A 13,662-nucleotide genomic window follows, 5' to 3' on the forward strand; every position below is an offset into this window, starting at 1 on the left:
AGACATTGACCAAGATGGCATGCAACTTAGACAGCATCCCCTTTTCAGACACCACCGTCAGAGAGTCCAGTTCCATCCCCACAACATCACTGGCCTTGCCAATGAGTTTGTTGATTCTGTTGGTGTCTGCTACCCTCAGCCTGCTGCCCCAGCACACAACATACACTACATATTGGGATAGAAACAGAATCAGAATTTATTATCACTGGCATATATCGTGAAATTTGTTAACTTTTCTGTATTTTCTGGTCATAATGTGCTTTGAACGTATTATTACCAGACAGGTTAACACCAATTGCCCTGGACTGCATAATTGGTAGATAATATTGCTGAAAAATGTCTGGATTCCGCCAGAGTTTCAGCTTTCACGCGCACGCCTCCGTGATCAGCACACCCCACTTCCGCCCGTTGGCGTGACGGAGCCGCCTCGCCGCCCCGGCTCCACGGGACGTACAGGTGCGAATGACGCCCAGGTAAAGAGCCATAGGTGAGTCGGCAGGTGCGGCCGCAAGCGCCAGACGCAACGGCAGTTCATCGCAAGTCTCTTTCTTTGGTTTCAGTGACCCGTTGGCCGAACACACCGGACCACATCATAAAATGCTCTTCTGGCACTCGCAGCCCGAGCAGTACCATCAATACCCCAACAGTAACAGCTACCTCCGGTAAGAATGTACAATCTTTTCTAAAATCTTTTCTCAAAGTCCACCAGTGCTGTGTCGTTACACCCGACCATTATGAGCGCGCTGATGAATTTAACTAACCCGAAGAGATGACCTTTTTAGAGTAACACACGCAAAATGCTGGAGGAACTCAGCAAGCCGGGAAGCATCTATGAAGGGGAATAAACAGTCGACGTTTAGGGCCGAGATTCCCCCCCCCCCCACCACTTACTTTGCTCTTCACCTGGTCTCGCCCACCACCTGTCAGCGTGTACTCATTTCTCCCCCCACCTTCCACAAAACCATATTCTGGCCTCTGCCCCCTTTCCGTTCCAGTCCCGATAAAGGGTCTCGGCCTGAAACCTCTCCATAGATGCGACCTGACCCGCAAAGTTCATCCTGTATTTTGTGTGTGTCGCTCTGGATTTCCAGCATCTGCAGAATCTCTAGTATTTTGACAACCATTTCCCCTTCCTACCACTGCTTCGAGTGAAGCGAAACGCCTTTCTTTAGTGGCCACTGGTCTTAAATTCCCATATCGTTGTGAGTCAAATCGGGTCATGCCGTGAAAGCTTGATAAAGTTGTGCTGAAAAGATAAAGATTAAAGATAAAGCAAAATATTGGAGGTAGAAAAGCCGACTGTCCCGCGCTTAACTTTTATTCTCACAAGTAATGAGATAGCGGTGAGAAAGAGAGTGCAGAAAATCAGCGAACATCGCTTTAGAAGATTGTGAATCGACACATGTGAAACGCGTCGCTTTGGCATCGGATCGGCGGGGGTAGCGCCGGGGGCAACCCGGCGAGTGTCGCCTTGCCCCTGGCGCCCGCGGAGCGCAGCGACAATTCACTCAGAGTGGGGAAGAAACCCAACGCGCTGGTGACAGGGAGAACATTTACAGACAGCGGCGTAATCGAACCGCTATGCTATTGCGCCTCCTCACAAGATTTAGGAACTGAAATACCGTTTCCGCCGTTTGCTTAATTGTATCTCTGCTGGTCAGGGGAGAGACTCGAGGGCTCCTGCGCCGGGATTTACCCACTGTATACTGCTGGGGATTAAGTTATCCCCATACAAACAGTCGTTGCAAAGTTAAACTGATTTCGATTTTTCAACCATGATTAACGCAACATTTTAAATCGATTTTGAGCATCTAATGGCAATTGATTTTTAAACCATTTGGGATTTTAAAAATCGGCAAAGTATTGTTATTAGCCTCTTATTTTTGTTCCGGCTAAATTATAAATTAGATCCATAAGATCCTAAACACAAGAGATTCTGCAGATGTGGGAAATCGAGGGCACTTTAAATGTTTTATAGTAATGTGCATACTATGAATATTTAGAATAAAAATTTTAAAATCACATACTTTTGATTGTATTTGTTAATTGCAGGGTATAATGAAATAATCAAATACCCAACAAAGAAAATTTTTCACGTTGCGTAAACTTTTTCTCATATCTGTCTTTCTGCTGCTGTATGGCAACGAGGCTATGTGCGCGGGAGCATTTCAGTTACTGCATGGTTTTGAGAAACCCATGCAGTTTTGAGAAAACAGTGCTCCAGTATTTTGTGTGTGTTCCATAACATCTTCATTGATTTCATATTTAAGACTTGTCTCTCTAAAAGTGCAATTATTACCTGATAAACTTGGGAGGAAAGACCTGAACTCTTCTACATTTATCTAAAATATTTTAGATGAAGTGGCAACCACTCCAACTGCAGGCACTTGGGGCTGGGGGGGGAGGGGTAAACATGGTTACTGCCGATTCTGAATGATTTCAACATCAGGTCCAATTTTAGCAAACTTACCTGGGTTGAAATGTGATCAATTTTGAACTGAATCACAATCAGGTTTATTATACGGACAAACATCACAATACTTGTTGTTTTGTGATAGCAGTGCAGTGTAATGCATTAAAAAGATTACTATAAATTACAAATCCCATTCCCATTCTGACATGTCTATCCACGGCCTCCTCTACTGTAAAGATGAAGCCACACTCAGGTTGGAGGAACAACACCTTATATTCCGTCTGGGTAGCCTCCAACCTGATGGCATGAACATCGACTTCTCTAACTTCCGCTAAGGCCCCACCTCCCCCTCGTACCCCATCTGTTACTCATTTTTATGCACACATTCTTTCTCTCACTCTCCTTTTTCTCCCTCTGTCCCTCTGAATATACCTCTTGCCCATCCTCTGGGTCACCCCCCCCGTCTTTCTTCCCGGACCTCCTGTCCCATGATCCTCTCGTATCCCCTTTTGCCTATCACCTGTCCAGCTCTTGGCTCCATCCCTCCCCCTCCTGTCTTCTCCTATCATTTTGGATCTCCCCCTCCCCCTCCAGCTTTCAAATCCCTTACTCACTCTTCCTTCAGTTAGTCCTGACGAAGGGTCTCAGCCTGAAACGTCGACTGCACCTCTTCCTACAGATGTTGCTTGGCCTGCTGCGTTCACCAGCAACTTTGATGTATGTTGCGTTAATTTAAAAATATGTAGTGCAAAAAGTTAGCAAAATGATAAGGTAGAGTTTGTGGACCACATCGCACTGAATCCTTCAGCCTTTTCAGTGGGCTCTCCACAGTACAGCTGTAGAAATTTGCTGGAGTCTTAGGCAACATACCAAATCTCATTTTAAAAAAGAGATAAAGTCTGTCCTGAGCCTTGTCCCGACCATCAGGCTGGTGTTTATGCCGGTTTCCATGGCGTGAGGCGATTGAGAGTATGAGACCACCCCACCACCCCCCCGGATAGGACACCAGTCTTTCGTGAGGTTAACCCCCAGCATTTTGCCGGTACCCATTTTCATCTGGGTGGACTGGAGCAGTGTGTGGTTAAGTGCCTTGCTCAAAGACACAACACGCTGCCTTGGCCGAGACTCGAACCCACGATCTTCAGATCGTGAGCCCAATGCCCTAACCACTTGGCCACTTGTGAAACTCCTCATGAAATATAGTCACTGGTGTGTCTTCTTTGCAATTGCAGCAATAAATTGGGTCCAGGATAAATCCTCAGAGACGTTGACATGCAGGAACTTGAAACTGCTCACCCTTTCCACTGCTAACCAGTTGATGAGGATCAGTGTGACTTCCCCTTCCTGAAGTCCACAATCAATTCCTTGTTCTCACTGCTGTTGAGTGCAAGTTTGTTTTTTGACACCACTGTGAGACACTGGAACACACTTGGGAATAACCCAAATCCCAGTTATTTTTATTTCACACTTCCACTTCACTCAACATTGAAAGATCAAACTGTATCCGGTCATGGACTCTCCCATCCACACGTCTTTCCCAATGTCAAACAAAAATGAACAGGCTGCAAACCTGAAAATAAAAACAGGCAATGCTGCAAATGTTCAACAGGTTGGGCAGTATGAGAAAAAAGAGAAACAACGCTAAAGATAAACTTTATTTGCAAAGACTAGACGTCGTATCTTTTGAAGATAGGTTAGGCAGGTTAGAATGACAACCTGAGTCTCAACGTGACAAGACCAAAGAGGTAATTGAGACTTCAGGAAGGTGCAGTTCAACCATTCTCCATTGCACATCAAAGACTCTGCCATGGAGAGAGTGAAGACCATAAGACCATAAGACAAAGGAGCAGAAGTCGGCCATTTGGCCCATCGAGTCTGCTCCGCCATTTTATCATGAGCTGTTCCATTCTCCCATTTAGTCCCACTCCCCTGCCTTCTCACCATAACCTTTAATGCCCTGGCTACTCAGATACCTATCAATCTCTGCCTTAAATACACCCAATGACTTGGCCTCCACTGCTGCCCGTGGCAACAAATTCCATAGATTCACCCCACATTCTGGCTAAAAAAATTTCTTCGCATTTCTGTTCTGAATGGGCGCCCTTCAATCCTTAAGTCATTCCCTCTCGTACTAGACTTCCCCATCATGGGAAACAACTTTGCCACATCCACTCTGTCCATGCCTTTCAACATTCGAAATGTTTCTATCAGGTCCCCCCTCATTCTTCTAAACTCCAAGGAGTACAGTCCAAGAGCGGACAAATGTTCCTCATATGTTAACTCTCTCATTCCCAGAATCATTCTAGTGAATCTTCTCTGAACCCTCTCCAACGTCAACACATCCTTTCTTAAATAAGGAGACCAAAACTGCCCACAGTACTCCAAGTGAGGTCTCACCAGCGCCTTATAGAGCCTCAACATCACATCCCTGCTCCTATACTCTACATATTGGATAACCTAACCTGGACCCACAGCACCTCTTTATTAGTCGAGAAGGCACAGCAGCGTCTACACCTTCTGAGGAGATTGAGGGGTGCAAGGCTCCCCGCCCCCTTTCTAACAATTCTCTACAGGTTGCACATTCGAGAGTGCCCTGCCTGGCTGCATCATTGTGTGGTATAGATGCTGCAAGGCATCGGGTCGCAAGACCCTACAGAGGATAGGAAAAAAATCGCTGAGAGGATCACCTGAGTCTCTTCCCCCCCCCCCCACTATTTGTGATATTTAACAGGAGAATGACAGACAAGGCGTCCAAGACGTAACAATGGATCCCTACCATCTATCCCACGATCTCTTTGACTCACTACCAACAGGGAGGAGGCACAGGAACATCAAGACTAGGACTGCCAGACTAGAGAGCAAGTCCTTCCCTCAGGCTGCGAGACAGAAGCGTAGTAGTTAGCACAATGCTTTACGGCAGTGATTCTCAACTGGTTTTTGGCCACGGCCCCCTTAGGAGCTCTTCTCAGGTTCCAGGATCCTCCTTTCAAACAGGGATACAACACGAGCAGATAGGTAGAAAATCATTTATTATTGAACACCAAGAAAACTTGAACGTTCCAACATACTGCACAAAACTTTACCAAAGACTGTATGAAATCAAACATCTCTCAGGCCTAATGCGATCCTTGAGCTTGGTGCTTTTCTGCAAGTTTCATGAATCGGGCTCCAAATTAGACAATGACAGTCGGAGGTCACCTCTTGTTGCGATATCAGTTCTGTTCCTGGATTTTGTCAAGGACACTACCTTGCAGAATCCACTCTCAACCAAATATGTTGAGGGAAAGGCAATAAAAAATCTTTGGGCTTTTCCCCTTAGTGCTGTAAATTTATTCGGCAGATCACTCTTGATCCAAACATCTTTTTGCAACTGATTGAACTGACGATGTGCAGTTATATCACTCTGAAGATCCATCAAACTCTCTGGAATTTCTGCCTGAACTTGGCTGGGTTGTACTTCAAATGGATTCAAAATCCAATCCGGGATACCAAGGTTTAACAGGTCATTAAATCTTTCTTGCATATCCTTGTGTATCTGCTTGAGATGTTTCACATAAACAGTAAGGTCATCGTCCTTCAGTGCCTCTGTGATTGTCTTCAGGTTTGGAAATTGTAAAAATTCCCGACGTCCCATATTGTGGCAATAGACCGAGTTTCTTAAAGAAAGAAACAATTGCTTCCTTACAATCTACGAGGTTACTGTTTTTGCCCTGTAAGGTCTTGTTTAACAAATTAAGTTTCTGAAAGATATCTGCCAGATAAAATATGTCCGCCTTACCATCAACGAGTCTTTCTCCATGCTCTTTATCAGACATGAAGGAAACTGTGGTGTCCCAGAGTGTAACAAAACATTGAAGACAGTTTCCCTTAGGAAGCCACCTCACCTCGGTATGCAGCAGCAGCATCTGGAAGTCTTCATCATTTTCTTCACACAGCTGCCGGAAAAGACGATTCTGAAGGGCCTGGGATTTGATGATGTTTACAGCCTTCATGACAACTGAAAGCGAAAGATTGAGACATCCTCTTAAGTCTTTAGTTACTAGGTGCTCCCTGTGAATGATACAATGGATAGTAAAGACAGAAGGTATAACTCTTTTTAGATGGGCGATGAATCCCCTGTATCGACCAACCACAGAAGCAGCACCATCAGTTCCACAAGCAGTTATATTCTCCATTGGAATATTGTTGTCACTTAAGTAACTTTTGACTTCTTCAGAAATAGACAGTCCCTTAGTATCTGTTTTAATCCTCCTAGCAAACATCTCTTCCATCAGTTTGTTTCCGTTCCAGAATCTCACATAAGCCATGAGAAGGGTGTCGTAATCTTGTAAAGTAGTTTTGTCTAATTGTAAAGAGAATTTCTTGGATTGTAACAAACTGACCAATTCCTCTTCAATGTCCCGTGCCATCTCATCGACTTTTTTGGCAACAGTGGAATTACTCAAAGGAATTGCCTGAATTGTTTCTTTGGCACTCAAATTCATGACATCAGGTATTATTATGGACACTGAAGGCAGGTTAGGCGACTCCCCAATGTTGTGAGCATTTCCAGTTTTAGCAATCAGTTTACTAATTTTTTATGATGCAACAAGGCCCTTCTCTAATTTCTGTGACGTTTGAATAGGCATTTGTTGCAGCGTTGCCCTTCTCTCGAAACTATCTCGAAGGTTTTTGAAGAACTCTAGGTGTTTATCCTGCTTCCCATGAATCTCAGCCCGTGGTATGGAGAGGACCCCACGTGCTCTGTCTGCCCGACTTCAGCAACACTAAAACACATGCCGGTGGGCTGCAAGACCGGCCTTGCTCAAGGCCGATACACCTGGCGGCACAACCAGCTGCTACAGTGTCTTGCAGCAGTGCTGGAAAGACGGCGGATGAGTGTCAACACTCTCCCTCCCCCTTCATCCCGCTGGCTGTTAACAGCATTTGTCCGGGAAGGTGAGGGTCAAGCCAGACTCAATACATCGAGATCAGACACCTGGGGACTACGTGGGGCATGTGATTGGAAGATGGTGACAGACTTAGGCCAGAGGCTCTGCTTCCCAACTGAAATCGCGTTAACCAACCTCAGACCAGACCTTGCGCTATGGTTGACCTCACTCCATCTCGTTTACATCATCGAGCTTACAGTGCCCTGGGAGGATGTGATAGAGGAGGCAAACGAGCGCAAGAAGCTGAGGTACGGTGAGCTTGCAGTCGATGTGCGACAACGTGGCCGGAAAGCAAGGGTCCGACCGGTCGAAGTAGGCCGCAGAGGATTTGTAGCCACGTCAACATCAAGGCTGCTCCGGGAGTTGGGAGTGCGAGGGAAGACACACCGACAAGCAGTCAAAGACCTGTCCAGAGCTGCTGAAAAGGGTAGTCAGTGGCTCTGGATGAAGAGAAAGGATTCCATCTGGGCCCCCAAGTGAGTGAAAGGCATCTAGGGGATTCACTGCTGAACCCTCCGGGGGTGTCGTGGGCCTATCACCGAAACACTGAGGAAGGAGGGCGCCCTCTTGATAACCCACAAGATGCCACCACTCACCGGCCACCTCACAGGGTCAAGGCAGCATGTCTCAGGAGTGCACATAACGGATATTAACATCTAGTCCTACCAACATACCATACCTGGATGCGAGGTATCCAAATGTTTTTTCAATTTGCTTGGCCTCATGCTTTCATTTGACAATGTAGTCATGCAGTTCAAACACATGGGCTTTGCGGAGATGCGATGAAACCATACGATAAGTATTCCAGTGAATGCTGCCGACATTTATTTTTGCCAAGGAACTCATGGGTAGAATTATTTCTGAAAATGATAAGCACGCAAAATACAGATACATTGCTGACAAAAAATGCTGTCACCCGGAGCCAGGGATTTTTTTTCAGTGACTTCCTATGCAGTAATAAACACTTTTCTCAACCTACCTTAACGTATAATATATCCAAACACACATACTTTAATGTTACTAGGCTGAAAAAGGCCGAGCAAGACACTCTGATCTTCGGAGAATGAAGTATGGCGATAATGGATACGAGAACCCTTGATTGAACACGTTGACCCGGTGCGGTCTGATTCGCGACTGACTCTGAAGTGAGGCTGTGTGGGAAGAGCTTAAGCAATGAATTTACCGGGTGCGCTGGATTCAAACGGTGTGTTGGAAAGATATTATAAATAGGAGGGAAACTATTGACTCCAATGAATGTGGCTGTTTGGGTATTTCATCGGTTCAGTTACCAGGGCCCCCATAAACCCTTGGGGCTCCCCTTCTCACAGTTTTCAGTTGGTCGCCCCCTTCAAATGTGCCAGGGCCCCCAAGGGGGCCATTTGGCTCCCGTTGAGAATGGCTGCTTTACAGTACCTGTGACCTGGATTCATTTCCCACCATTGCCTGTCAGGAATTCGTACCTTCTCCCTGAGACTGCGCGGGTTTCCTCCGAATGCTTTCCTCCCACAATCAAAAGATGTACTATTTGGTAGGTTAATTGGTCATTGTAATTGTCCCATGACCAGGGTTTGCTGGCGGTGCGGCTCAAAGGGCTGTAAGGGTCTGTACTGTACTGTATCTTCATAAATAAATATAATGAATACCTGGCCACCACTGAGGTCTTGTCACTAGGGCTGCAAACTGTTTGCTGTACTGTTTACAATTTACCTCTGCAGAACAATTAATAAACTTTTGAATTATATTTTATTAACTTATTTGTGGTAATATTTTTGTTTTACTTGCTGGGTGTGATATATGTTTTGCGGGTGCACTGTGATCTGGAGGAATGCGTCTATGTAATACCCTGGTTACGATTTCCTCTGCTATGCTGTAGATATTTCATTTTAGCAGTTTTCTGTAAAAGCAGTGTGTCCTGCTGGGAGAATGTTTTGGTTTCAGTTGACGATAGGAAGCCCTGCTGTTCAACTTGGGTATGTTGTGTCGGCCAAACAGGATGGTGGGATTTGGAGAACGGACTAGAGAGAGTGGGCAGAGAGAGCTTTGTGACAGACACGAGTCTGGTTTGGGGGCTTTTGGTGGGAGCTGTGGAGTGGGACGGAATGGGAGATGCCACAGAACGCTGTTGGAAGGAGAGTCCCTGCTGCATGAAGTGCTTTGTGCAGATGAATAGCTCCAGGGAGAAAGTGAATTACTCCTGAGAGAGACAGCGAGAGAGCCAGTTTTAGGTGAAATGGCAACCACTCCAACTGCAGGCATTTGGGGGTAAATGTGGTTCCTGCCGACTCCCTGCAACACTCTCCCCCCCCAACAGCAAAAAGTCACGTCCTCATGACTGCGGAACTTATTAAAACCATTATCAAATACACAGTATTCAAATAATTTCATGATTTCGGGATCCCCAATCTATCTGTAAATGGAAGTAGCATATCTTACTAAGGGAATGGATATAATATTCTGTTTCCCAGGTGCATCCTCTGCCATCGTAGCTAAGGGGTTGCTGAATCTCTGAGACCTCCTAATCTTATCTTCAGCTTCTCCAGCTTCAACCAGTACTTGTGACGTTTCCTGTCTTCTAGATGACACCTCCCCCTGCCCGTCACTCGTACCTTCCAGCAGTTCAGGTCCCCCCGCCCCATGACTGAACTTAGTTTCCTTTCAGTCTAAGCAGGTGCTGCTGAACATCTGCGACCTCTGCTGTTGCTAACCGGCGAGACCGCTCCCAAAAAGATGTGTCCTCGGTCACTCTAATCGTGCGGCAAGGACTCTTGAAGCAACCAACAGCAAACTCGTCAGTAAAAAAGACACCTTTGTGTTCCAACGTCTTCTCAGTTAATCTCCTTTTCCATTCCTCGGGTATTGGTGAATCACCAAAGTTGAATGACTTTGATGTTGACGTCCTCGATCCGGGAGTCTGTTTCTCTTCAGCTTTTCATGGAAACTAGACACAACTGTCATCAGAAAAAGATGGACAATCGGCATTCCACATCTGGGGGTAACATCTCTTCTGCAGGTGTTCCTGATAATCACTATAATCCTATATGCATAGACAGCCAAAGATTTCTGCAGTTCAGGTCTCACCAGCACTCCTACAGGTAAGTGTGACTCTTCTTCCTGATCATCAGGAGCCTCCACCTGGATGGCCAAGGCTTCGGGCATTCTGGCGAATTTGGAGGTTCCTGTCATTCTAGCTACTCCTCCAGGATGTAACATGACAGGTTTAGACTGGGTGTACCACACAGTTCCTCGTTTCTGCTCATCATCCTGCTTAGGAGGAACTTGCACCTTCTCAAAAGCAGCTCTGAACTCAGGGAGAATGGACAAGGTTTTCAAACTTTCTCTCCATTTCTCTCCTTGCATGCTCCCACGAGCCATCTCACAATGGAAGTATTTGTTCCCACAGGATTGGAAGCTCCACTCTTTTTGACTGGATCCAGGCAGACCAAAACAGGTGTGTCAAGAGTCTCCATTACTCCAACACCTGCTTCCTTAAACTTCAGTTTCAACAAAAAGTAGTGATTATACGGGTACTCATCAGTACCAAGCCCCCAAATTCAAGGGCACTGTATGGCATCAATAGTAGATGCATCCAATACCGTTGTAAAAGGATCTATAAAGCAAAGTAACTTGAGAACCTGCGTCAAGCATGTTCCCACTAAACTAAAGTTTTGCACTTTAGTATTTCCCTTGATGCACTGATTGGAACGTATTCTCTCTGAGATGCCAGCCATTCCTTTACTGGTTTCCTCCGTGGTTTTGCCCCTTTTCTTTTCTATTTGATTAACCACTGACTTACTTTTTGAAGATTTTCCTGCCCCTCACAGTCTCGCTTGAAATGTTCATCTCCTCCATGGTCATAACAGAAAATACCGGTCGCCTCTCCAATCAAAAGACCCTTTTCAACAGCAGTCCTCTGCAAGATAAATCCTATAGGTGGGTCGAGTTTTCCAACAGACTTATTTTGACAACATAAGTTGTTCAACTGCAAAAGAAGATAACAATTATTCAGTCTAATCCAACATTCCCCTCTTTGATTCTAAATCACACATTTAGAATCATTACATCTAAACATTCAGAGGCAGAAAACTACATTAAGTACAAAATAATCAAAAACTACCAAAGTTATGGAAATATCAAAGAGTATATTTTCTCATAGGAAACAGGATTATATCATGATTAGGCGATTAGTAAGCCTCCTTTTCTGCTGCAGTGAGTCCTCTCTCAGGGTGGAGGAACAGCGCCTCATATTCCATCCAGGTAGCCTTCAACCCAATGCCGTGAGCATTGATTTCTCCTTCTGGTAATTTTTTAAATGTTCTCTTTTTTTCTTTTTCCCTCCCCCTTCCCTCTTTTTCTAATCCCCACTCAGGCCTCTTACCTCTTCTCCTCACCTGCCTATCACCTCCACCTGCTGCCCCTCCTTCTTCCCTTTTGCCCATGGCCCACTCTCCTCTCCTTCTTCTCCAGCCATTTATCTTTCCCCCAACCTGCCCTCACCTATCACCCGCTAGCTTGTCCTCTTTCTCCCTTCCGCCATCTTTTTATTCAGGCATCTTCCCCATTCCTTTGCAGTCCTGATGAAGAGCCTTGGCCTGAAATGTTGACTGTTTATTTCTCTCCATATAGGATACCTGACCTGCTGAATTCCTCCAGCATTTTGTTTGTGCTGCTCTGGATTTTCAGCATCTGCAGAATTTCTTGTGTTTGAAATTAGCAGGTATACTTACATGAGTTTGAACTACTCTATTAATGATCAGTCTTATACATGTAAAAAAGATGTAAATTATGATAAGACATATCAGGAGAAATATTATAACTTGTAATAGTGAGTAAACCCAGCTTCCTAGATTTAAATGAATCCAATCAAAGAAACTGGCAAAATATGACAACAACTGATATTAGAATAAACTTCATAATCTCCACCCACAACACGCTGGAGGAACTCAGCAGGTCGGGCAGCGTCCGTGGAAACAATCAGTCAATGTTTCGGGCCGGAACCCTTAGTCAGGACTGTAGGGGGAAGGGGCAGAGGCCCTATAAAGAAGGTGGGGGGGAGGGTGGGAAGGAGAAGGCTGGTAGGTTCCAGGTGAAAAACCAGTAAAGGGAAAGATAAAGGGGTGGGGGAGGGGAGGCAGGGAGGTGATAGGCGGGAAAGGTGAAGAAGGAATAGGGGAAATCACAATGGGTAGTAGAAGGAGGCAGAACCATGGGGGAGGAGATAGGCAGCTGGGGGAGGGGGCAGAGTGAAATAGGAATAGAGGAAGGGAGGGGAAGGGAATTACCAGAAGTTGGAGAATTCTATGTTCATACCAAGGGGCTGGGGACTACCTAGACGGTATATGAGGTGTTGCTCCTCCAACCTGAGTTTCGCCTCATCATGGCAGTAGAGGAGGCCATGTGTGGACATACCTGAATGGGAATGGGAAGCAGAATTGAAATGAGTGGCTACCGGTAGATCCTGTCTGTTGTGGCAGATGGAGCAGAGGTGCTCGATGAAGCAGTCCCCCAATCTGCGTCGGGTTTCACTGATGTAGAGGAGGCCGCACCGGGAGCACCGGATGCAATAGGTGACCCCAACAGACTCAAAAGTGAAGTGTTGCCTCACCTGGAAGAACTGTTTGGGGCCCTGAATGGTGGCAAGAGAGGAGGTGTAGGGACAGGTGTAGCACTTGCGCTTACAGGGATAAGTGTCAGGTGGCAGATCCGTGGGGAGGGACGTGTGGATAAGGGAGTCGCGGAGGGACCGATCTCTGCGGAAAGTGGAGAGGGGTGGAGAGGGAAAGATGTGCTTAGTGGTGGGGTCCTGTTGAAGGTGGCGGAAGTTGCGGAGGATAATCTCCAGTAGTGGTCAATTGTTCAAGGTCTTCAGGCTGGTTAGTGATTTGCTGACTGTAGCTCAGGAGCGTTACTAGCACATTAACCATAGAGCTTGTTGCCCTCATCAGGTACCACTTTAGCTTGCTTGCAGCGGCTGTCATATATCCACATATCCTTCTACCTTCACCGCCAAGTTAATAATTAACAGTGCTTGATAAGGACCTTCCCACTGAGCTCTCAATGGTTCCTTATATGGTTTCTTAATCAGGACCCACTTGCTAGGGTGTATCCTCCTTCTGCAGGATCATTCCAAATGGCAGAAACCTGTTGGAAAAACTGACTGGATATCTTGGATTAATTTCACACAATAGTTCACTAAGCTATCTGCCATAATATGTATATCAGCCTCTCTAAGATCAAGAACTCCCGGCGGTGACATAGGATGCCCTGTTACCAGCTCGAATGGACTTAGTTTAGGTTTCTTGTTTGGAGTTGCTCTGATGC

At 45.9% G+C, this 13,662-nt stretch overlaps 1 protein-coding gene across 2 annotated transcripts in view; it reads left to right on the forward strand.

The window, feature by feature from the left end:
• Positions 1-428: 428 nt before the first annotated feature.
• LOC134356070 (upstream-binding protein 1-like) overlaps positions 429-13,662 on the forward strand; it is a 146,880-nt gene continuing 133,646 nt past the window's right edge. The window contains exons 1-2 of one of the 2 annotated variants that reach the window (XM_063066637.1): positions 429-487; positions 561-662. In XM_063066637.1, the coding sequence (XP_062922707.1) occupies positions 598-662 (65 nt within the window). In that variant the 5' untranslated portion in view covers positions 429-487; positions 561-597. The remainder of the gene's footprint in view (positions 488-560; positions 663-13,662) is intronic. The other variant, XM_063066627.1, reaches the window with a different exon arrangement.

The sequence above is a fragment of the Mobula hypostoma genome, chromosome 1 (genome assembly GCF_963921235.1).
Source record: "Mobula hypostoma chromosome 1, sMobHyp1.1, whole genome shotgun sequence".
Classification (NCBI taxonomy): Eukaryota; Metazoa; Chordata; class Chondrichthyes; order Myliobatiformes; family Myliobatidae; genus Mobula; species Mobula hypostoma.